The 25,301-nt window shown below is 32.0% G+C and overlaps 3 protein-coding genes and 1 pseudogene across 4 annotated transcripts; 3 read left to right on the plus strand and 1 right to left on the minus strand.

The window, feature by feature from the left end:
- Positions 1-5,892: 5,892 nt before the first annotated feature.
- On the plus strand, positions 5,893-7,557 carry LOC104698870 (uncharacterized). Its single transcript, XM_087455849.1, has 6 exons — positions 5,893-6,011; positions 6,199-6,435; positions 6,543-6,605; positions 6,689-6,804; positions 6,956-6,998; positions 7,091-7,557. Exons 2-6 carry the CDS (start codon positions 6,204-6,206, stop codon positions 7,123-7,125), a joined length of 489 nt encoding a protein of 162 aa, XP_087311975.1. The 5' UTR covers positions 5,893-6,011; positions 6,199-6,203; the 3' UTR covers positions 7,126-7,557.
- Positions 7,558-13,675: 6,118 nt separating this feature from the next.
- LOC109133431 (uncharacterized) lies at positions 13,676-19,904 on the plus strand (annotated as a pseudogene). The gene is made up of 9 exons (XR_002038535.2): positions 13,676-13,833; positions 14,056-14,169; positions 14,273-14,344; positions 14,615-14,707; positions 18,670-18,906; positions 19,014-19,247; positions 19,329-19,444; positions 19,533-19,577; positions 19,671-19,904. The product of XR_002038535.2 is annotated as an uncharacterized LOC109133431 (transcript).
- Positions 15,841-16,411, plus strand: LOC104698871 (uncharacterized). Its single transcript, XM_010414258.3, has one exon. The coding sequence runs from the start codon at positions 15,974-15,976 to the stop codon at positions 16,322-16,324; it is 351 nt and encodes a 116-aa protein (XP_010412560.1). The 5' UTR covers positions 15,841-15,973; the 3' UTR covers positions 16,325-16,411.
- On the minus strand, positions 17,416-17,859 carry LOC147942537 (uncharacterized). Its single transcript, XM_087456106.1, has one exon. The coding sequence runs from the start codon at positions 17,857-17,859 to the stop codon at positions 17,416-17,418; it is 444 nt and encodes a 147-aa protein (XP_087312232.1).
- Positions 19,905-25,301: the final 5,397 nt, after the last annotated feature.

Below are 25,301 nucleotides of genomic sequence, written 5' to 3' on the forward strand. Positions count from 1 at the left end.
AATAGAAGACATCTTTATTACCATATTGAAAAGTCAAATCTAAAAACTCACTATATATTCCATCTAACTCTTGAAAAAAAACTCTAGGTATTTTCATGAAATTTTTATATTTAAAATTAACTAAAAGTTGTAAATTAGATTTATCATTCCAAAAATCTTTTGTTAAATCAAGAATTGGAAAAATTTATTTAATTTTAAAAGAATGCATGCTAGAGAGTAGTTTAGAAAGCTGTAAAAACTTTGATATTGAAATTTTATATTATTTTGTGTCATGACAATAAAAGTGAAAACAGTTCAAAAAAACAAATATATCCAGATTTCAAAAGATACGAATATTCGAATAAACACAACTCTACAATGAACTGTTGCAACTTTATAATGAACAGTTGCAATTTTACAACAATGAACAATCGCAACTTTTTGTAAAACACACAATTTAATTTTTCTACAAATTTTTTTAAAAAATATCAAAAAGGTACGGTTGAAAAAACACAACTTTTGGTGGCATTTATTCGGATTGCTATTATATATAGACATTAAATTTTTATATTTAAAATTAACTAAAAGTTGTAAATTAGATTCATCATTCCAAAAATATTTAGTTAAATCAAGAATTGGAAGAGTTTCTTTACTTTTAAAAGAATGAATGCTAGAGAATAATTTAGAAATCTATAAAAACTGTTGATATTAAAATTTTATATTAATTTGTGTGATGGCAAAAAATGAAATCAGTTTAAACAGACAAATATATAGAGATTTTAAAAGATACGGATATTCGAATAAACACAACTCTACAATGAACAGTTACAACTTTACAAAAAACCGTTACAATGAACAATCGCAACTTTTTGTAAAACATACAATTAATTGTTTTTACTGTTTAGAGAGAGGCAACTGTAAATATTTTCTATCAAAAATATAAACTAAAGATAATTTGAATACAATGATGAAAAGTCATTTATATATAAATTTGAATAGACACAACTCTATATTTAACAAACACAACTTTTTAGAGAGACACAACCGTTGAAATTAAATATATATATATATATATATTATACGAAAAGGTATGACGTAAAATCGCAACTATTGTTCGCATTTATTCAAATTGTTATTATTATATAGATTATCTTAAAGATAATATAATATGTTGTTTGCAATAATAATAAAAAAAATTTAAGCATGTATTGATTGATTGTCATTTTTGATTTTTTACTTTCCTTAAAAACATAATTTGTCAACATTAAAAAAATATATATATATTTAAATAATAAAAACTCTAGGATCACAAAATCCTAAAATCATACCATAAAAATCTCATAATGAAATTCTCTGAAACATAATCCGCCTCAAACTCAAACCAAAAAATATTTCAATATCCACTTATGTCTCATATTCGAAATCACATCATAGTTATGCTTATGTAGCATTAAAACTACGAGTAAATAAATAAATAAAAAATGTTTCACCTATCGATTCCTAGTTTCAATCTCTTCATCAAAGAAACATCTTCATTATTATGGCTCCAACATGAAGCATTTCGAACAAAGATATGTTCTTTACTCTTGTGGTCTTTTAGTCTTCAGTTCAGTATTTGTAAAACTCTAGCATCTCTTCTTCCAAAACAAAGATATGTATTTTACTCTAGTGGTCTTTTAGTCTGCATTTTAATATTTGTAAAACTCTAACATCTCTTCTTCCAAAAGATTAGTCTTGCCTACAATCACAAGTTAACCTCTTGACTCTTTATCTTCCATCACAGCTTTTTCAGTATCATCAGCATTGTCTCCATTTGTATAAACTTCTGATTATTTATCTTCAATCACAGCTTTTTCATCATCTTTTTTTTTTTTTTATCTCAGCATCTATCTCCATTTTCTTTGGTTCAGATATATCCTCATATTTCGTAACTTCTTGTGTTTTGTTATCTTGAGAATTCTCTTCCTCCTTTGCCACTTAAATGTTGAAACTCATTTCTCCTTTCCCATGTCAGTCCCAATATTCAAGAACACTCATACAAAGCTTCAGCTCCATCCAACCTCCCTTGTCAAACCAAACATTAAAATGTTACTATTTACTCCATACAAATGTCTCAAAACACACCAGTGAAAAACCACAACTAACCGTTAAAATCACAATCCCGTCGTTGTATCTGTAGCCAGTAGTACCGTGAAGCTTCCCACCAAATCTCAGCTCGATCGGGTAATTTTTGGACTACTAAACACTGTTCCAAGGAGACAACCTCGAATCTGATTTCTAGGGTTTCTGGTTTGGGCAGTTTTAGTAATTTCTTGCGTAGGAAGCAACCCACATAACTTCTTGAATATAACTTCGGTCAGACTTCCGTCAGTTGCTACGAGCTCATGGCTTGATGGTGATCACGCGGTTATTTTTTTCTTTTTAATTCGATGTCACATCCATCACCAACGAGCCTCCAAAGGCACCTATCCAAACTGCTTTATTTTCTTATTCCTCTTTCTTGTTATTCTCTTCTCTAGCTCTGATCTACTCCGACTTTGCTCTTCCACCACCACCGTGGCCTCCCACAGTCACAGTAATGACTACCAGATCCACCACCTCGCAACGTCTCCTTCTCCGTTGATTGTCATCCGGTTCCCCGCTTTCCACCTCCATCTCTCGGCATCATCTTTTCTTCTTCCTGTTTCTCTATTTTTACGATCTCTCATGCTCTCCCATACTCTCTCTCATGGCTACCTCTCTTCTCCTCTCTCCTTCTTGCAGCGATGGTAGCGTTCAACACCAACTCTCTCTCTTCCTCCTTGTTGAATGAAGTCGGCGATACCAATGTTTTTAACACACGATCACACAAACCCTTTTCGTTACACTGGTGAAAATAACGTTGAATCCGTAGTGCTGGTGATCCCATGGCTCTCTTTCTATTGATTGGATCAGAACGGACGATGAAAGCTAATAAGAAAGAAGAAGAAATCGAATCATCTAAGAAAACAAATATGTGTCTACCTAGAAAAAAGCTGATCTGTATTAATGTTTTAATTTGATAGGTTAATGATTATTATTGGAATAGAATTAAAATATTTTCATTGGTTACATGTTTTAATTGATGTGTCATCTCCAGAATGGTTCACAATGCTGATGTGTAGAAACATTTTATATAACCTTATTAAAATCTTACTTTGGCCCATATAAACCAACGCAACACAATTAACGAGAAAGCTGATATATAAGTTTAACTTAAAAGAAAATATCGAAACGATTACGGCAGGTTAACGTTCACTAGTAAAAATAGATCCTATAGCCATGGAATATTCCGTGGAGAAGGTCTCATTTTCGTGGCTATATGACCACACAGACACAACAAGACACGGAAAAAAATCGTGTCTATACGATCGTGGACTAAAATATTTCGTGCTTTTCGTGACGTTATAGTCACGATTTTGACACGTGTATTTCATGACATTAATTGCCACAGAATAGTCAGGCAAATTTTTGTGGTCAGTTAGCCATGATTCAGTTCATGTCTATTCAGTGACTAAGTAGACACGAAGCACTTGTGTCTAAACGATGGCTTTTTCTAACCACAAACCACCGTGATCTGGTGATTGTGATGAATTTAGAAATTGAAACCTACACCCCAAAATTCTATAATTTGAAACGTGAAATACAAATTCTAAAATCTGAAACGTGAAATATAAAACCAATAATACACTACCATAGATTTCCAAAGTTTTACAAAAAAGATCCATGAGATTCCAAAAAACTTACAAAAGGTGATTAAGTATTACGAAAGATGCAATTATTTTGTGAAGCAAGCTAAAAATACAAGATACACAATAAAGTAAGAGACACACCGCTTATCTAAGTGCTTGTGAAGTAAAGTCACGAGTAGCACACCATTGTTCAAAGTCAGCTTGTTGATCTCGAGTCATAGGTGGAGTCGAGGTCGAGGCAGTGTTAGGCATTGCGGCATTCGGACAGTGGGATTAATAGGTGTTGCAGTAGGATCAGAAGGTTGAGTATGATTAACATGTTGGAGGGTAGCAGAATTCACCCCAAGAGCCTGTAGAATCACATTTAGTGAAGCTCGTGTTGCAACCATCTCGTCCTTGAACTCACTCTTCAAGGCAATCATATCATCTTTGAGTGTCTTCATGTCAGTCTTGAGCGTTTCAACATTAGTGTTGACAGTTTCAGAGTTCTTACCCAAACCAGAGATACGTAAGTCCATGTCGAGGTTGCGTTGAAGAGAAGGTCTTAGAAGGATCAAAATCCCGGTATTGACCACTGCCTATTCCATAATTGCGTCATTTGCTTGACTTACCCCGCTGTGAATGGATATAAAACCAAATTAATATAAACCAACAATCAAAGACAAACATTCATATCAAAAGTCAAAAACAACTAGTCACAACAAAAACTAAATTAAAACAATGAACGTTCTCTTATGGATTGTGAATGAAAACGTGCAGACATCATACACTTACAAAACATCATCCACATAATACAAAAGTGAAAGTTATTTGAAGAGTACCTTGACTTCCAATAGAAGTTTTGCTACAATATTAAAAGAAGACATTAGTATTTGTGAGTAAGTGAACTTAGTTATGTAGAGTAAAAAAAAGTAGTATAAATTTTGAACACTTACCACAAAAGATTGCCACTAGTTAGTTTTCCTCTCTTGAGAAACAAATTTCCAGCTTGACTTTGGTCCCATGTAGTTGCTTTGCCAAGTTATCCGGATTAATCCATGGACACAGGGGTCTATACCGAACCCGACAGAAAAATTAAGAATGAGAGACAAAGAAGATTATACATTCATGATATAAACATTAATAGAATTTTGCTAACTAATTACCATAAAGCGCCATTGATTTTTCGTGGATGGAGGTGTGGTTGGGCATCTCTTGAGGCAGTATGTAGTAGTGCCTCTTCGATTCTACGAGCGTAGTTGTTTGCGGCTAAATATGTTGCGCTTGCAGATCCAATAGCTCCTTGAGGCATGGAAGGACCTGGAGGAATGGGAGAGCCCAAAGATGAAGACCTTGCAAGCCTTCTCTATTGCATATTTGCAAACAAAGCAGAACATATACATTGAAAGGAGATCTGAAGAATAGACTCAAAAACCTAAACGTCTATACATTGAAATAGGATCTAAAGGAACTCATATCAAGAAGAGAAGAAGAAGATTTATACGGCAGATTTAAATCGGAAGGCCGTGTGCGACGACGGTCGTAGGCTTTGCCTGACGGAGTTATCGCGATTCGAATTGGAGAAACCCTAAATGTTTCTGAAGTGTGTTTTGTTGAGTGAGAGATTTGAGAATGAGATATTTTTTTTTCTAAGTGTTAAGTTAGGAATGGAGGCAGAGATATCAGGAAGAGGGTTTTCTTGCTTTTAACCTAAACCGGGAAAATTAATTTTGATGTTAAAGTTACTCTATTTACCCGGGAACCCAAATATTTTTTTGGTGATTAATTTTTTGTGACCCGGAAAAACCAAAATAATCTGTTGTTTCGCTGATCCAATTCAATTTAAATAATTAGGCGTAAAACAATGAATAAATAAAATTATGCTGTAAGAAATTGGTATAGTTAAACTTATAAAACTGATATTAAATTTAAACATGATAACACATTTGATCACATTTTTACTTTGTGGCTTTGACGTGTAACATATTTTTATTGTGGGTGTTTGGTTATTATTTTATCATATTTTTACTTTGTGGCTTTGTTATCATAAATTTAAAGTGACTATTTCGTGACTAGTTTAGTGACGTCACTCATGTGACTGTGTCGTGACTATTTTTGCCACGGTTAGACCACGGCTTAGTCACGTTTTTACTGTTTTTTCATTTCTGTGACTTTATGTGACTATTTCATCACTATTTATAAAAAAAAGCCACGAAGTGACCGTGAAGGAGAAGTGGCTATATGATGTTCTTTTACTAGTGGTTGTTCCTCTTTCTCTCTCTCTTTGTGGCTCAATCTTTTTCTCTCTCGCGTTTCAGATTCGACAATTAATATATAAGCGAGGTAGGTGATATAAACACGTTACTGCGATTTGTTTGCCCAAATTTTGGAATTTGTTTTTTTAGGGCTCATAAGGTCTTGAATGATGATCTGGATCTTCTTTTCTTCCTCTTCAATTTCGAAGCTCAATTTTTACTTTTTAGGTCAGAGTTTTTAGGGCTTCTTGCTGCGTAATTAGTCTTTTTCTTAGGGTTGATGATGGCGACGAAGGAGTCTGAAACAACGGTCTTTTGGGATATGATCACTTGTCCCGTTACCTCGTCATCTGATGCTAGTCGGGTTGGCCAGTGTATAAAACTAGCGTTGAAGAATTTAGGCTACTCTGGATGTATCACCATCACAGCACTTGGCATACTAACAAGCATCGATACCGACGTCCTGCGAGCCATCTATTCCTCTGGAGTCTCTCTTATTCACATCAATACCCGTAATTAGTTAATCCCATGTGTCTTTCTACATTAACACTGGAGAGTTCAACAACTGTCCTTTTGTTGCTTAGAGAAGAGTCTCAATTCTCTTTATTTTCTGAAACAGATCACTTTGGCTTTGCTATGGAACTGTTGTCGTGGGAAAGCTTTCTTGCAAGCGTACGGGCAGGTGTGTTTTTCGTCCTTCTCTCATACAACAACAGCCCAGCAAGTTGTGTGTTTCTGAACTAATCATTTAGTTTTTTTCCACAGAAGCAATTGAGTCAGTGGTACATGACAAGGAGCCGGGTTGGTTTTGCGCACGTTGTTGTCGTGGCGGCGACCAAGGCTTCGAAAATTTCGCCTCACATCTCAAAGGTCATCCTCACGTAAGCATCCTCCTCTCTTTCAGAAAAAAACAAAAATACCCATTTTTCATCGTCTAACCATTACATTTATCAGTTTTAGTTAAATTTGCCTAAATTTGACCCCATTCTATCTCTTTTTTCCACCTTGTCGTGCATTTTCTTTGTTAATCAGGTTTCCCCTGAATCTCCTTTGGAGATAAAACGAACAACCAGAGGCATGTTTTAAATATCTCAAGACTTTGAGTGTGAAATTGAATGCATTATTTTGATTTGCTGACTTAATTTGGTTGATGCTAAAACATTCTAGGGAGAGAGTGCCCCCTCCCCAAAACAAGAAACTGACGACGTGAACATGACGACTAAGAAGACAATACATACCCCCTCCCCGTTGTTCTTCTCTAGAGCATTTCATACCACCCCATTCTCTCTGCTCATACTTGTAGCCAGAGATGTCGTATTAACTAATAATATACTCTAGTTGACACTATTTTATACCTTCTTTTTACGGCCACCATGCTAGCTTTTTTAAAACTTCCCTATCGGTTGGAACTTGGAAGCGATCTTCATGATATCTGTATATTTCCTTTTGGATATCTAGACACATCCAGCGTGACAGCGATCTTCATGATCTCCGCATTTTCTCCTTTTTGAGTATCTAGACTAGACCCAGCCAGCTTAAGCTTCTCCGTATGTTAATTTTAATATTAAAATGACATCCTTTAATTTTTAGCATATGTAATCCGGAATATGTGTAATATAGTCTTGCAATTAAATATTTAGAGGTGATAGCTGAGATGAACAATTTTATTTAACTCGTAATACATCAGATAAATGTCAATTCTGAGTTAGGGTCAATGTCGACTACCGAACACAAATTCCAAAAAAAATATCTCTATGATACTAGGATTTTTGTGTTTCTTAGCAGGTTCAATTAACCTTATACAGTTGTAATACTTAATGTGTCAATGCAGTTGGGAAACTTCACTAACAATCAAGATGCAATCAAGCCAATTCAAAGAGAGTGTTTGTCTAACAGTCCTAGAATGATCAGAATGCAAGACGGAAATGTGTTCTAGGACTAGAAATGAAAATGCATGACAAGAAGCGAAAATGAATAAAAACAAAAACGAGTCTAAGCATGAACTAAAAGGCAAGAAGCGAAACAGTCTCAGGAATGTAATAAAAATCAGAAAGAAAGAGGTCCTAAGGATGGGAGTAATTGATGTAGGTGGAGTCTCCTAGTCTATAGAGTGTTTAACATGCCACAAGCGATCCATCCCTAAACAACGAACATCACAACTTAGCTAATCCAATCTCTTGGCAAAAGCTACTCAGACTCAACCACTTCCATACCCAGCTCTCGCTAGAGAAACATGGTTGAGCAGGCATGACAAACAAGTTCGTTCATGTCAACAAACATCCTAGACAACTAATCTCTTAGGCTAGGAACGTAAGTCATTTCATCAAACACCTTTTGGGTGTGGAAATGTCTCGAACCTAGTTCCAATTGATCAGAGAGAAACTAGCATTTCTAACACTAGTCCAGAAGGGAATCAATAAAATCAAAGCTTAAACACTCTACATCCTAAGATCCTCCACCTAATCTATCCCATCCTCAAGGACTACTACACTACTCAGATCCGAAAATCATTATCAAGGATGCAAACACAGAAAACATTGAAACAAACATTATTAGGTAGATAAAAAATAAGATCTACAACTTTTGTAGAAGGAATCAAATGAAAATACTGAATAAACTCAAAGGTGTCGGAATACAAAGTCTGAGAACGTTTTTTGGTGGCTACGGTAAAAACCTTCTCGGAAAGAAAACAATACGAGAATAAATGATAAGATGTCCCCCAGCCAAGACTTCACAAAATGTATTTATAATAAAAACATGTAAATCCCTAAAACTTAAAACGACAAGGTGAAGAGTCGGTTTGGGAATCTCCTGAAGCGTGTAAGACGGAACGTCTTCCTGACATGTGCGAACGAGTTGATGTGCGTCCAGTCCTCGATTGGTATATGAAAGTGGCTCGAATGGTGTGAGTGAAAGTGGCTCGAGCGTGGTCGGCGAAAGTGGCTCGAGCGTGGTCGGTGAAAGTGGCTCGAGCGTGGTCGGTGAAAGTGGCTCGAGCTGGGTGTATACGCATCCACTAAAACGATGATAACTCTTGAAACACACCTCCGATTGGCTTGAAATAAACGGCATTGGAAAGATGACTCAATTATCTACAACTTTGGTGAAGACGTTGAAAGCTAAATCCCACTCGAGTAGAACGGCTCGAACGGAGTGGCTCGATCGAGCGGATGAGACTTGCTCGAGACACGGTTCCAGGAGTGTTGTGAGATTGGTTCGAGAGAGGGTGCAGCTCAACTGGTGACTTGAGAGTGGCTCGGTCGGACGCTGGGGAGTATGGCTCGGACGGATGCGCTGGGGAGCATGGCTCGGACGGATGCACTGGGGAGCATGGCTCGGTTGGATGCGCTTCCAATCATCTCCTCAATTCCTGAAATACTCTGAAATGCACAATATATGCAAGGATGATGCAAAAACTACCTAGACATGCAAAGTGTATAGAAAAGACTAGAAAATGATGCAAAACAATCAGTTATCCTAGCTAAATGCATGATAAATATATGCTAAGGAGAGGCAAAATATAGACATATCACTCTACGTAACTAAAAGAGGAGTATGTTTTTTGAATTGTCCAAAACGTTAGGTTTTATTTACAGCATCTATGCAAAATATTTGAAATTGGTTTTATTTACAGCATCTATGCAAAATATTTGAAATTGAAAGGGGCAAGGCTTGGAAACTAGAGGTTTTATTTACAGCATCGACCGTTGCAATTCTTAGCGTCTCCGTTAACACGATCTCCTCCTACTCTTCTTGGTTTTTTGATGCCAGAAACATCATGATCATGCATTCACCTTTGAGAATGACGAATCTGATTCTAAAACTCACGAAAAATAGCCTCCTAGCAAGCTCCTATCACGTCCTCATGCTCAGATCTTTACTCTCACGTACAGATTTCTCAGAAACCGGCAAGAAACTTCACCAGAACTCACATGAAAAATTCTCTGAAACTTTTAAAGTTATATGGACGAAAAGTAGCTGAAACCCTACAAGAACGTCGAGTTTCCACTTAAAATACTCGAACCTTAAGGTTCTCAAAACCCAAAATGCGTCAACCCTGTGTTTCACTTAAATTGTTCTACAAAAATGTATCTTGCGTCAATTGATAGAACCTTGTATTGATGGATGCACATCCTGAAACTAGGATTCTGATTTACTGACATTACAATAATTAACTATAAATTGTGTCATTGATAAGGCTTTTCCATAGTGGATTCCATTCGTATAATAGGCCACTACTGTTTTGATTTACTGTCATTTTCCATAGTGGATTCTGATTTACTGTCATTTTGTCGCTTGAGATTTGGGATATCTCCTAAATACTTCGTATTGGCAATTCTACGCCACTACTGTTTTTTTTATCTGTTGAGTAATTTAGAACAAAGTTAATATAATACTATTTAGAGGACAATTTTTATTTTAATTAGGACTTAGACCCCCCCTCCACGATGTCGTGGGGGAAGTATTTTACAAAACGTTAATAAATTTGAAATTTATACATTATGAAATCATTTGAATGTAATAGAATAGTTTGAATATATAAACATTAAACAGAAACTGTTACTAAAAGCACAACCATCAAAATGAAAACTTATAAACAAAAAAATCATAATGACAAAGTGATCTTAACTGAGAATATTGAACTAATAGTTGTAATGAGTAAATGTAATTTTTATCAAAAAATTATAAGTAAAAATGTATTTAATAAGAGTGAAACTATATCAAAGAAATATTGAAATTAAAATACAAAACTTTCAAAAACATGGTAAAATAAATTTTAAATATTAAAATAGTTTTTAACGCAAAGTTATGATAATTAGATGCAACTTTAAATTCTATAGTAACTTTTATTAAATTTCTATATTGTTATAATCGTTTCTAAAATTTTAGTTAGATTATAGTATAACATTTAATACTAGATATTAAATGTTATAATATAGAAAGTCGCAACGAACTATGATTTGTTAATTATTGATGAAGAGACAATAATATAGAAAGTTCAAAAGACATGAATATTTAAATAGACACACCTATTAGAACGAAAAAATTATGATGATAAAATATGAATAAAATATAGAGCAAAAAGACACAACTGTATAATGAACAGATACAACTGTTTGAGTTAAAAAAAACAAATAATTTTTTTTTTCACAAAAAATACTAAAAAAAGTCGCAACAGTTGTTCTCATTTGTTAAGATTGTTATTATTACTTTTAAATATTAAATATTAAAATATTGTTTTAACGAAAAGTTATGATAAATAGAAGCAGCTATAAATTCTATAGTAAGTTATATTAAATTTCTCTATTGCTATAATCATTTCTAAAATTTTAGTTAGATTATAGAATAACATTGAATATTAGATATTAATATTCAATTATTTAGATTCAACATAAAATGAAAAATTTGTTTCAACGAACTTGTTGGTTAGTTAAATAGACACACGTCAATGACGTCATACACCTATTAGAATGAAAGTTTTGATGAAAAAATATAAATAAAATATAGTGAAAAGATACAACTCTATAATGAACAGATACAACCGTTTGAATTTTTAAAAAATCATATAAAAACAAAAATTTTACGTAAAGGTACTACGAAAAATAACAATTGTCTGCACTTCATTGTACCTAATAATCCATATAAACTGCTTTTAAATAGAAGACATCTTTATTACCATATTGAAAATGTCAAATTCAAAAACTCACTATATAATACATCTAACTGTTGGAAAAAAACTCTAACAATTTTATATTAATTTTTTATATTTAAAATTAATTAAAAGTTGTAAATTAGATTCAACATTCCAAAAATCTTTTGTTAAATCAAGACTTGGATGATTTTTTTTATTTTTAAAAGAATGAATGCTAGAGAATAATTGAGATTGAAAATTTATATTGTTTTGTGTCATTGCAAAAAAATGTAAACAGTTCAAACAAACATATATATATATATATATTTCGAAGGATATGAATGTCCCAATAAACACAACTCTATAGTGAACAGTTGTAAGTTTTCATAAATAACAGTTTGAAGCATTATGACTTTTCGGAAAATGTCCAAACTCCAAAAGGTACTAAAACATAACTGTTAGTCGCATTTATTCGGATTGTTATTATATATAGATTAAAAAATGGGGCATTTTCAAAAATACTCCATTTTTCATGTCTCTTTTTTAAAATACCCCATCATGTTGACCATTTTTAAAACTACCCCTATTTATGTACAAAATGACCAAATTACCCTTTTTTGAATCACAACAAAAATGCACAGTCACCAAAATCAAAAAAATTCCCGCCAAAAATGAAAAATTTTCCGCCAAGAATAAAAAAATTTCCCGCCAAAATACAAATTGTCCCGCCAGAATCGAAAATTTTGCCTGTCAAAAATTATTTTTTCCCGCCAAATTTTTGAAATTTATACCTTTTAAAAACCTTGTAAATGCTTTTAAAAACCTTTAGAAACCTTGTACAAGGTGTTTAAAAACCTTATAAAAACCTTGTAAAAACGTTTACAAGATGTTTAAAAACCTTTTAAAAACCTTGTAAACGCTTTTAAATTTTTTGTAAAAGCGTTTAAAATTTTTGTAAAAGCGTTTACAAGGTGTTTAAAAACCTTTAGAAACCTTTTTAAAAACATTTTGAAAATCTTTTAAAAACCTTATAAAAACTTTGTAAAACCTTGTAAAAGTGTTTAAAAGTGTTTACAACTCTTTTAAACCTTATAAAACGCTTTTAAAACTCTTATAAAACCTTTTAAAACGCTGTTAAAAAACCTTATAAAACCCTTTAAAACTTCTAAAAATCTGGTAAAAGCGTTTACAAGGTGTTTATAAGGTTTTTATGAGGTTTCTACCTTATAAAACCTTTTAAACATCTTGTAAATTTTTTTTGGCGGGAAAATTTTTGGCGCGAATTTTTTTTGTCGAAAAGTTTTATCAAAAGTTTTCTGACAAAAAAATTTTGGCGGGAAATTTTTTCGAAATTTTTTTGGCTGGAAAATATGTCGGAAATTCTTTTAGCGGGAATTTTTTTTTTTTATTGAATAAAATATTTTTAATCTAAAGATAAAATAATCATTAAAAATTAAAGGAGGAGAAAAACAAAAATGACCAAAAAAGAAGTATTTTTTAAAAAGTATATATCAAAAAATGTATTTTTAACAAATTCTCTTTAAAAAAAGACGTCATAGACAATAGAATACTAAAGAATTTGCATGTTGTTTTGATTCCTAAAACGCTATGTTGAGTTGGCCGTCTATTTTTTTGTAGATCATCTATTTCTCTTTCTTTTTCATCTTATTGTTTTTTTCACCGTTGTGTGAATGGGAGAGAAAGAGTATGAGAGAGAGGCTATAATGATATCTTATTTTATGGGTAAGTATATGGATAGTTAGTTTTACTGATTTTTAGTTTTCTGCCAATTAATATTTTTAATTAGATGACTAATTATCTTTGGTACCCTGCATCATTACTGGAGAGTACTCACAGAGGTGCTTTCAAAATTGGGTCCCAAATTTTATTAAAAAACTCATTATTGAGTCCACAATGTAGAGTATTTTGAGCAACCCATTAAGAACGATACGTGTCCTTCAGTGATAGGTTGACGTTGACGCGGAAATATAAAAGGAGATGATTGTGGCAAAGGCGTTTTATCACGTTTGGTAAGCTTCAAATCCTTTCATTGAAGCTTTTTGTTATTGTCGTTTAGTTCTTGCTCTCTGCAAATAGGTTAGTTTGTGTACGACTGCTTCATGGGTGCTAGTAGTGAGTTTTCAAGCTACTAGTGTGTTCTGTTTTTAACAAGATGGTTTGATTTGTTTTTTCGTATGTAGATGATTGGTTTGGAACTTGCAGTTGCAGGTTAAAATTGCAGGGAATGTTTAGAGGGATGTAGTAGAATCACCCAAAGGTAAATTCTCAATCTGTTAGCTCACAAAATTATATTATTACAGAAATATTGTCTTCAGCAAAGTGTATGTATGTGTGTTTTGTATTCTTTTTCGCAGCAAATTTATTAGTTTGGATCCTATATAAGTAGTTTCTGCAGCAAATTTATTAGTTTGGATCCTTGTCATGGAGATAAAGACATATAAACGAAATCTGTTCGGTTATTGTTTCATAAATGTTTCAGTTGATTGTTTCGACTCTGTTCGGTTGTGTCTACTGGGGAAGGATCAAGAACTTAGAAGACCCTTCAAAGAAAATCGAAGTTGCGGTTAAACAGCTCGGCAAAAGAGGGTTGCAGGTAGCGTTTCTTCATCTTCTGTTCACAAAATCTGTTAGTGTTCACTCATTCATCAATGGATCATCATATAACTTTGGATATCTATCTATCCCTCCTTTTACAGCTTTCTCCTCAATGATAGGGAATCTCACTGATAATCACGGTTCTTCAAATTGTCCGCGTACCAAATCTTAAGGTAATAGCCATTTCCTTGCGACGGCACCAAATCTCACATGTTGGCAACACCTGTAACCATCTAGTACCAGCTTTCTGACTATGTGCTACGTTGGCACCTAATAAATAAGCTTTCAAATGTTGAAAAATCAAAAATCTGAACCACTGGTTTAAAGACTGAAAATTTGCTTGCTGCCCGTAGACGGACACAATCCTTTCTGCCATTGTATAGAAGACCAATCTTCAATAACAGCATTAGTTATGATGACTCATTGAAATTTAATGTTAACAGGGTGGGTTTGTTCTTCTCAGCTGTGCCTTCATGTATGACATCTTCTGGGTTCTTGTTTCAAAATGGTGGTTCCGTGAAAGCGTGATGATTGTGGTAAGTTCCTCCTGCATTTTCTTTATATTTTTGCTTTAGAAAACCATTTTCATTCATACAAGACTATGCGTGATGATCTTCTGTTCACGCCAATAGATCGTCATCATATACCATAATCTTGAGATATATATAATGAAAGTCCCATACTGGCCAAAGGAATAGAGGATGGACTTAGATACTTGTCTGTACATTCGTATATAAACCCTATAATACCTCATCTTTTTACTCAAGCTCTGTATCATTTTCTTCTCGCAATATGCATTTTTTTTTGGTACAAAGAAAAGAGAAAAATAAATAAATAAATAAGCAAAATGGTTGTCTTTCTTGAGCTGATATGAATGTTTTTTCTTACATTCATATTTCAAAATGGTTGTCTTTAATATTTCAAATTTTGTAAAATATGTGAACTATTTTGAATTTTGTAAAATATGTTTAATATTCCAAAGTTTGTAAAATATGTTTAAGATTCCAAAGTTTTATGTAATATAATTTTTTTTTAATAATTGTTTTGTCATTTAGATTATTAAAGTTTGATAATTACTAATCACAAATTAAAAAATTATTATTAAAAAAAATGAGCAACCTTCTTTAGGTTCTCTAGTAAATGAATGATTTTGTAAAAATACTCTTAGGGTTGTTTTACTTAAATTAGTATTAACTATAGTATTAACTAATTTGAGAGTACTCCACTAATGATGCTCTTAACGACTTTTTATTGTTTAGACTATTTTTAATGGTATTTTATTGTAAGTTTTTACAAATTCTAATGTTAGTTTTATATTTGTACATCTCAATTAATAATATAGTAAGATATGTGTTATTAAGTTTAGTTTTTTAAAAAAAAAAAAAAATAAGGTTACATGCTAGGCTAGAAACTGCAAAGTCAAATATTCTAATAACTTTTCTGTACACTCGGACATACAAATCTATTATTATTAAGTTTAGTTATTGTAGTCAAACGAATTTTTTTTTTACCGTATATTACCGTATATATATAGTATAATATATATATGTGTACATGATTTTCAAATTTCTTGCACCCTTTCTCAGAAAAGTATAATAAGATATATATCAATAAGGGACAAATATTATATCCCTTATTGATAGAAAAAATAAATATCACTGTGTACTAACATTTAATAGAAAAAAATATATCAGATTTTCTACCCAAACAAACAACCATACAAAATTATAAATACACAGTGACAATTTTTTATTTTTCCGATAAACACAAAGTTATACAAACACTAAACAACAAGCGGAATCATGCAAAGAATGTGGGCGACGACCATGTTTGCTTTGATAGTGGTACTATCAATATCTATACAAACAACGGGTAACGAACGAAATGATACTGTCGGTGCTCCATCGTCTGCAGTACTAGCACCTCAATCAGAAGACGATTTACCTAATCCTCTGTCTTGTTTGGCTGACGTAAAAACAATTCCGGATTGTGTAAAAGCAGTGACGCACTTCAAACTTGGAACTGTCACAAAGAACTGTTGTGTCATCCTACTAAATGTTCCGGAGGATTGTTTCGGATATATATTTCCTATTCCTCTCATCTATCGTATTCTGCTCAAGATTGCCTGCAAAATATTAGGTCACATTCCATAGGATTTTTGTATTCTTTACTAATTAAGGGTTTGAATAAATTTCATAAGCTGATTTATAAATAAGTCAATGAAAATATAATTTATGAAATCTATCAATATATATATATATATATATATATATATATATTATTTTTATTTTTTGTCAACAACATAAATAGATTAACGCAAACGAGCCCATTGGTGGGAACATTGTTTACAAAAGTACCAGAATACGGAATGGTATGAACGTGTCTGGCCAGTTGATCTGCTTTTACATTTGTATTAAGTGAAATAAGAGATAAAGAAAAGGTAGAAAAATCTTCCCTATCCATCGCAATTTCGTCTAGGTAAACTGAAAAGGCAGGCCACTTCGTTTATGATGATATATGTAAATATATAATTCATGGACAAATTTTTATAAGTTATGGTTGACCACCGCATACAGCATTCCACTAAATGTTTTGTAGAAAAAATACTCTTCCACGCAAACGACGAAGTACGGTTTTTTTGCAAGTAAAGGATGCTTGTTTCAAAAATATCGGCCCCGCATCACACGGGCCATGAGGGAATCTTGAAATTGTATTAGATGCCAGTATTGCTTCGCCAGCATCGCATCCTTAAATTGTTCAAGCCTCCATCACATTTATCTTTACACAATTTGTCCCATGCGACCCAATGAAGCCAGGGCCGTCTCTACCCTATGGCAGAGTAGGCAAATGCCATGGGTCCATCCCAAATATTAAAAAAATTCTTTAAGCGAAAGGGTCTAATTTTTTCAAAAAAAAATTTTTATTAAAGGTTTTTAGGTTTTTTAAAAATTTGACAGAGGTCCCATATTTGTTTAAGACGGGACTGAATGAAGCCCCCTAGTCTTATCATTAGAGCTCCACCAAAACTTTCATATAGCGCTCGTGAGTTTAAAAGTCAACTCCTATGGGAGTTTAAAGCAAGAAATAACATGGGTTGGGAGTACCAAAACAACTAATTTAATCAGAAATTCCTTTCCACTTTTCGTCAAATATTTGGTAGACCAACTATTCACCCGATCATCAAGTCTATCACTGATATAACTAAAAGCCTTGGATTGAGACCCCTCCAGACTTTCTGGGATCCTTATATAAGAGCCCACTCCCCTTCTTTTGATATACCAATGATTGGTTTTATTAGTTCTTTAGTCTGATTTGAATCTTTCTTACCAAACATAAGAGAAGATTTATCAAAATTCACCTCTTGTCTCGAGGCTTTCCCATAATACCTGATAATTTGTATAAAAGACTTACATTCATCCTCCTTTGCTTTGCATAAGAAAAGACTGTCATCCGCAAACAACATATGAGATATAGCAGGACAAGCACGAGCCAAAGTAATATCAGTTATTTTTTCCTCTCGTTCAGCCTTCTTAATATTTGCAATCAAAACCTTAGTACAAAAGATAAACAAATACAGTGACAGGGGATCCTCTTGACGTAAACCCTGCTGCGGAAGAATGTAACCCCGAGGATGACCATTACTTGATAAGAAACCAAGAGTATACACCACATAATCCATGAAATCCATTTACTATCAAAACCCATTCGGGTAAACACAACTTCTAGAAAATCTCATTCAACCCCGTCATACAATATCATTTTCTTAATTTACTTTTCTGTGAAAATGAATATTGTATGATGGATTCTAATTAACCAAAAATATGATCTTAATTTGTGTGTGGTTCCATGCAAAAGCATGATCAACGATCTAGCTAAGATGATATCATCGAGGCAATTGAAAAACGTAACAAACGTAGTGGTCAGTTATAAATAGTCATGTGAGCTCTCAAGAATTATTGAAATTTAGTATATTTATGATTGAAAACTGGAAGGTTAGTCGCCGTCTCGCCGACGACAAACAAGGGAGCCTATGCGATCGTGAAGAGTGTTAGAATTTTTTTGACAAGTTTCGTTGCACTACTTTAAACATATGTATATTTTTGGTTTCTCTAGTATTCCTACTAAACATGAACTACCCAAAGATCGAACCTTATTAAAATCTTACTTTGGCCCATATAAGAAAAGAAAAGATTGAAGCGATTACGGCAGGCCTTGTTCCTCTTTCTGTCTCTCTCTCTCTGTTTGTGTCTCCATCTTTTTCTCTCTGGCGTTTCAGATTCGACAATAAGCGAGGTAGGTGATTTAAAAACGTAACTGCGATTTGTTTGCCCAAATTTTGGAATTTTTTTTAAGGGTTAATAAGGTCTTGAATGATGATCTGGATCTTCTTTCTTCTTCTTCTTCTTCAATTCCGAATCTCAATTTTTACCTTTTTAGGTCAGAAATTTTAGGGCTTTTGGTTTGTCTTCTTGCTGCGTAATTAGTTTTTTTTTCTTAGGGTTGATGATGGCGACGAAGGAGGCTGAAACAACGGTCTTTAGGGACATGATTACTTGTCCGGTTACCTCGTCATCTGATGCTAGTCAGGTTGGCCAGTGTATAAAACTAGCGTTGAAGAATTTAGGCTACTCTGGATGTATCACCATCACAGCACTTGGCATACTAACAAGCATCGATACCGACGTCCTGCGAGCCATCTATTCCTCTGGAGTCTCTCTTATTCACATCAATACCCGTAATTAGTTAATCCCATGTGTCTTTCTACATTAACACTGGAGAGTTCAACAACTGTCCTTTTGTTGCATAGAGAAGAGTCTCAATTCTTTTTATTTTCTGAAACAGATCGCTTTGGCTTTGCTATGGAAGTGATGTCATGGAGACGCAAACATCAGCTCCCTGCTAATTTCATGCTCATATCCGGTGAGGAGTCCTTCCTTCGTTATGATAGCCGCCTCAGCTCGTCCGGACACAGCGTTATTCTGACATTACCATTTGGTCCTCCTCCTCAACAACAAGTCTTATCTATTCCTGTACTTGCCCCTGTCTAGGAAAGCTTTCTGGCAAGCTCACGGGAAGGTGTGTTTGTCTTTTCCTTCTCTCATACAACAGTCCAGCAAGTTGTGTGGTTCTGAACTAATCAGTTAGTTTTCTCCACAGATGCAATTGAGTCAGTGGTACATGACAAGGAGCCGGGTTGGTTTTGCGCACGTTGTTGTCTTCCTGGCGACCAAGGCTTTGACAATTTCGCCTCACATCTCAAAGGTCATCCTCACGTAAGCATCCTCCTCTCTAGTCAAGAAAAGAAATCTAACCATTTCTAATATGCATTCTAACTTTTTCCAACTGGTCTTTGTTAATCAGGTTTCCCCTGAATCTCTTCGGGAGATGAAGAGGAAACAACCAGAGGCAAGTTTTTAATATCTCAAGACTGAGTGTGAAATTGAATGCATTATTTTGATTTGCTGACTTATTAATTTGGTTTATGCTACAACATTGTAGGGAGAGAGTGCCCCCTCCCCAAAAACACTGAGGAAGTCAACATGACGACTAAGAAGAATAGTGCATGTCCCCTCCCCGTTGTTCTTCTTCTCTAGAGCCTTTCATACCACCTGATTCTCTGTTCTCTACTTGTAGCCGGAGATGTCGTATTAACTAATCTAATATACTAATACTTATGCTTATTTTTCAAGTCTCGGTTTCTGTTTTTTCATAATGAGTATCTTTTCTAGACAACTAGACCCAGCCATAAGTTTATCGCCGTGGGATGATAGTTAGACTTTGACCGTTTGTTAATTTTAATATTAAAATTAGATGATTTAATAATTAGTGTTGGTATATTTGTAATTTAGTTTTGCAATTAAATATTTAGAGGTGGTAGGTGAGATGAACAATTTTAAATATTTATTAGAGATTATAGCTGAGATGAACAATTTTATTTAATAATTAGATAGGAAACCGGGGTACACCACCGAACATTTTTCATTTTCGATGATTTAATTATGTTATACTTTAATTATGTTATACTTTAGTGTTTTTATAATGGTATATATATTGTTATACATATAAATATACTGTATACTAATATATAATGTAAACGTATAATAAACTAATATCAATAACGTTGGAGTGGGTTAATACTATTTTAGCGTACAGTACAAATGTATATAAATACTAAACCGGTATACCGCGGGTATATGTTTTCTATCATTTTATATATGATATTTTGTTATAGTAAACTCGTTTATGTTTTTGTTTGGTATTGTATAAAAACAAAATATAAGTAAGTTTGTTGACCTGCTCGCGAGACCTGCACCCCACCTGGGCTTGCTACCTGTATAGGCTTGTCCGCTAAAACCCGTAAGCCGTATACGCTCGTCTGGGAGACCCGTTTTTTAATTAACTGTTTAAAGATAAAAAAATAGAATTAATTTTCTCAATGTTATGTCCAACCTAAAGGGTTAGCAGGCCTTAAATTACATTTTAAATAATTACAACAAATCAAATTATTTTTAAAATATAAATAACAGTTTTCAAATTTTTATTATTTTTTGTATGTAATTTAATTTTTATACATTATCACGTATTATACATATTATATTTTCACTTTTATATATTCATATATAACATATCAGTTTACAATAGTAGGATTATGTTATATATATTCAGATATAACATATCAATTTATTTGTTTGCTTAGCCGCCTGCATCAACCAAACCAACATGCCCATTGTTATAAATTACTAAGAAATGAATAATTTTTGAGTAAATTATTTGATATATGCGTCACATAATTTAATCTTACCAACAGCTACAATATTATTAACCGCATAATTTTAAAAGTTAGGCATACGTAAATTACGTATACTCCATTATAAAGTTGATTAGCCTAAAACAGGACAAAGGGTACACGTCAGTTAGACCATGAATACTGGATGTGGCTTATTTTATCTTGGTTTTTAAGTTGTGAAAACCTACAAAAAAAAAAAAAAAAGAGAAATACTCCAAAATAGCACTAAACGTAGGGGTGGACAAAAAAACTGAAATCCAAAAAACCAAACCGAACCAAATCGAAATAAATGGTTTGGTTTGGTTATGGTTAAATCTAAAAATCCGTTTGGTTTAGGTTTGGTCTGGTTAAAAACCGTAAAACCGAATGGTTTTTTGATTTATTATAAGAATTTAGGATAATTAGATATAATTACTAATTAGTTTTTCAAGCTTATAAATTTATATTGTATAACAATATCAATAATTTTTCTCTTTATTGGGCTTTAATTATTGATCTCTTATTAATCTATCGAATTACAAAACTTTAACCTAAGTCTCTATTCCCTAACCTATATATATTCATAATTAATTTTATGCTTATTTTTTTGTTATGTATCAACTATTTATTTTTTAAAAGCATGAAATAACAGTTAAAAACCAGAACCAAACCGAAATCGAACCAAACTGTGATACATATGATTTTATATGGTTTCATTTCTGATGAAACCGAAAAAACCATAAACCGAAAAAAACGAACCGTAAACAAACCGAATTACATATGGTTTCTTTATGGTTCTATTTTAATAAAACCAAAAAAACCCGTAAACTGAAAAAACCGAACCGAAACCAAACCGAAAAACCGAACGCCCATCCCTACTAGTAAAACATGTTTTATGGACAACAATAACACACATTCCATAAAAATTTCAAAAGTAGCACTATTTAACACATTAAAATATTTAAAATTTTACTCCCATGTGTGTTTTTTGTTTTCTTTTCCATATACATCCCAAGTTATACTGCCATTTTAATAAATACTGTTAACATCATATATTTGGAAAAATAAGAAAATAATATAATTTAATACATACAGCTGATTACAATATAATCATGGAAGATTAATTGTACTTATATAGTTTATGTATATGTACCCCTTGCTGTATCAAAAGTTAATTAATGTTAATGCAAAGCTCAACTACATACTATTATAAGAATTTCCTACAGATGTTTCTTAAATAAATCTATAGAAAAACTGAAGAAAACAAACACTAATATAGTATTTTGTGACTTACCATATTCATATAAAAAATGTTGACTTTTTTAAGCAATCAAATGTAATTTTCTTGTTTTGCAGATGCTATGTCAATTGGATGAACCCCCGATAATACCACAATCCTCCCTTATATACAATCTCTAGATAGAAAAATGTATGCTTTCAAAAAAGATCTTGATTTGTATATACTTATATATACGACAGAAAATTATAAATTTAACAAATCATAAGAATCATAAATCATAAACTGGACGTTGAATCATAAATCATAAACTTAATACAGAGAGACCTTTTTTTTTTTTGCAGAAACAAAGAGATACAAATAAAAATAGTGCTAGAGTGATGTATAATTGTATATGATATGTGAATGTTAGGTCGATTACTCTGTTTATAAGCTCGAAAGGATAAACATTTTTACCTTTACGTTGAAAACTAAAAAATCTATATAAAATCTTTTCAAAACTTATTTATTTTTCAGTTAATGCATATACAGTATGTTTGAATCTATATGGATAATTAGATTTGAATTTTGAATTAATTGTATAGATTTTCCTATTAAACCGATGAGAGTAAATATATAAGGTTTGTTTTAGAAATAATACCTAAATTTTAGAAATTTGGTAAATAATTACTGATTTTATTTCAAAATTTCTTAAAATAAATCATCTATTTAAATTTAAGTTAAGTTATTTTCATAAATACTATTCAAAATTAATTAGATTCATTTGTTATGGAAATCTTGTTAAATAATAACTTACATTTTTGGTATGTTATTAATTGCAGAAATATCTTATTATTTTATAAAATTTTAATAACTATATAATTTCAAAGAATTATTAATAGAAATAATTTCGTTTTTATTATAATATTTTAAATTTCATTTTTTAATCTTGTTGGCTTTAATTTTTTTTTATAGTGACGGTATGTTCTAATCTATACTAATAAAAAGTATGAGCTATAAGCTCCTAAAGTCGTCCACATAGGATTTTAAACCTCCAATTGTGATTAGACATTTCACTAATTAACATTTTTTAAAATCTCCTGAATTTTCTATATTAAAAATTATTTTTAACAACCAATCAGGATTTGACATGTCATTCATTAACATTTATTAAATTTCCAGAATTTCTTTTTAAAAAAGAAAATTTTAAATTTATGGAAATAAAAGAACTATGCACAATATCCCACATCGGCTAGAAAATTTTTAGACAATGGTTCAGAACCAGTATAAATAATTCTAATATGCTTCCAACAACGAATGACCAGGAAAACTTTATTTATCAGGCGTCCAAGTTTAAAAGTATGTTCGGTTTGATCCGGTTTTTTATTTGATCAAATTAAAACTTTAAAAAGTTTCAAAAAAATAAATTATAAAATTTAAAAATTTTAAAAGTTTTAATATTACAAAGATTGAAACTTTTAAAAGTTTTTCGTTTTTAAAAAGTTTTTAAATATTATAATTTTTAAATTTTAAAAGTTTAAAATATTATAGATATTGAAACTTTTTAAAAGTTTAAATATTATAAATATTGAAACTTTTTAAAAGGTTCAGAATTTATATTTCGAAGCCTTTTAAAAGTTTAAAATATTATAAATATTTACGTAAAACATAAATTATCTTATTTATCTGCGCTGGACATTCGGGTAATCCGTTCGAGTTCGGGTATTATCCATTCGGGTTCGGATAAACGGGTTTAGAAAAACAGAATCCATTGGGTATTTTTAGATATATGGGTTCGGTTCGGTTTGGGTACTATCGGGTTTGGATCGGTTTGAGTTACAAATTTTATAACCCGATTAGTACCCGAACTACCGGGTACCCAAAAAAAATAATTAAAATTAATTAAATTTAAATAAATTTAGTTAAATTTTGACTTATGTGAGAAAATATTTTAGATATTTTGATTATTTAGGTATAAAACTAAATGAAATATTCAAAATTATAAAAACTAAATGAAATATTCAAAATTATAATTATAATTTTGAGGTAATTGAATTATATTAATGATAAATATTATAATTATGTTTATATGTTCGGGTCTAATGGGTACCTAAACGGGTACCGGGTATTACCCGATCCTAACCCGAACCCACGGGTGTTAGAAAATAGAACCTAATAGGGTTTTATAGGCAAACCCGTACCCAACTCAAACCCGGTTTTCGGGTCGGGTTCCGGGTTGGGTATTCGGGTACGGTTTTTATGTCCAGGGCTAATTTGTGCTTTTTATTTTTTATGAGCTGTAAAACATATTTTTGTGTATGATTTTATAGACAAGTTGATATTTTTTCATTAATTTTTTATTTTTATCTTTTTTTTTATTTTTATGAGAAAAGAAATGATTTTGTTCTTGGAGTTTGATGGATTAACAAGATGTGTGGTAGTCTAAAAAAAAGGTTTTTTAGTGGAAGAAAGTGAAAAAGTTGACGAGGATGAAGAAGAAAAAGAGTATAGCGAAGAACCAGATGGTAAAAGTAATGATGACAATTACCACAAAATTTGACAATATAAATGACAAGAAATAATATGAAGAATAAGAAAACATTGAATAAAAAACACGAAAACATAGGTGGTAGCGATCAATTAAATATGAAAACGAGTTAAATTCATGATGATAAAATTGTTTTGTTTTTCTGGTGGTCAAAGAAATGGTTTAGTATATGTGAGGTCATCAGTTTAATTCGCATCGCCTTGATGTCGAGTTAAATTCATGATTTTTTTTTATCAGATTTGATTTTATAACACAACTAATTTTTATATTTCAAAACATTGTGTAATTGAACTTTTTCTTTAATACTAATTTAAATTATTTATAAGATAGTATTTTACTACCGTCATCAATCATATATAGTTTTCATCAAAATCTATCAAATATACCCACGCGTAGCGTTGGTTCAAAACCTAGTTAAATTTAAGGAGAAAATCATTAGTTTAATATTTAATTTAGAAAAATATTTGGAAAACTTAATATTTTCAAAATTAATTATTTGTGATTTATATTCATATCAAAATATATATGAAATCTATAACCAATTATAAAAAAAGTTAATCATGTTCAGGGAATTACCGAAAAACCTGTAATTGATTGATA

The sequence above is a fragment of the Camelina sativa genome, chromosome 6 (assembly GCF_030686135.1).
Source record: "Camelina sativa cultivar CO46 ecotype springtype chromosome 6, ASM3068613v1".
Taxonomy (NCBI): Eukaryota; Viridiplantae; Streptophyta; class Magnoliopsida; order Brassicales; family Brassicaceae; genus Camelina; species Camelina sativa.

What these genes read in the sequence shown, in the direction of transcription:
- LOC104698870 (XM_087455849.1), top strand. Translation starts at nt 6,204, where the DNA reads ATGATGGCGACGAAGGAGTCTGAAACAACGGTCTTTTGGGATATGATC. An exon ending in TCTTATTCACATCAATACCC is followed by an intron (nt 6,436 to 6,542) that starts GTAATTAGTTAA and finishes TTTCTGAAACAG; the next exon opens with ATCACTTTGGCTTTGCTATG. An exon ending in ATCTCAAAGGTCATCCTCAC is followed by an intron (nt 6,805 to 6,955) that starts GTAAGCATCCTC and finishes TTTGTTAATCAG; the next exon opens with GTTTCCCCTGAATCTCCTTT.
- LOC104698871 (XM_010414258.3), top strand. Translation starts at nt 15,974, where the DNA reads ATGCAAAGAATGTGGGCGACGACCATGTTTGCTTTGATAGTGGTACTA.
- LOC147942537 (XM_087456106.1), bottom strand. Translation starts at nt 17,859, where the DNA reads ATGGATTTCATGGATTATGTGGTGTATACTCTTGGTTTCTTATCAAGT.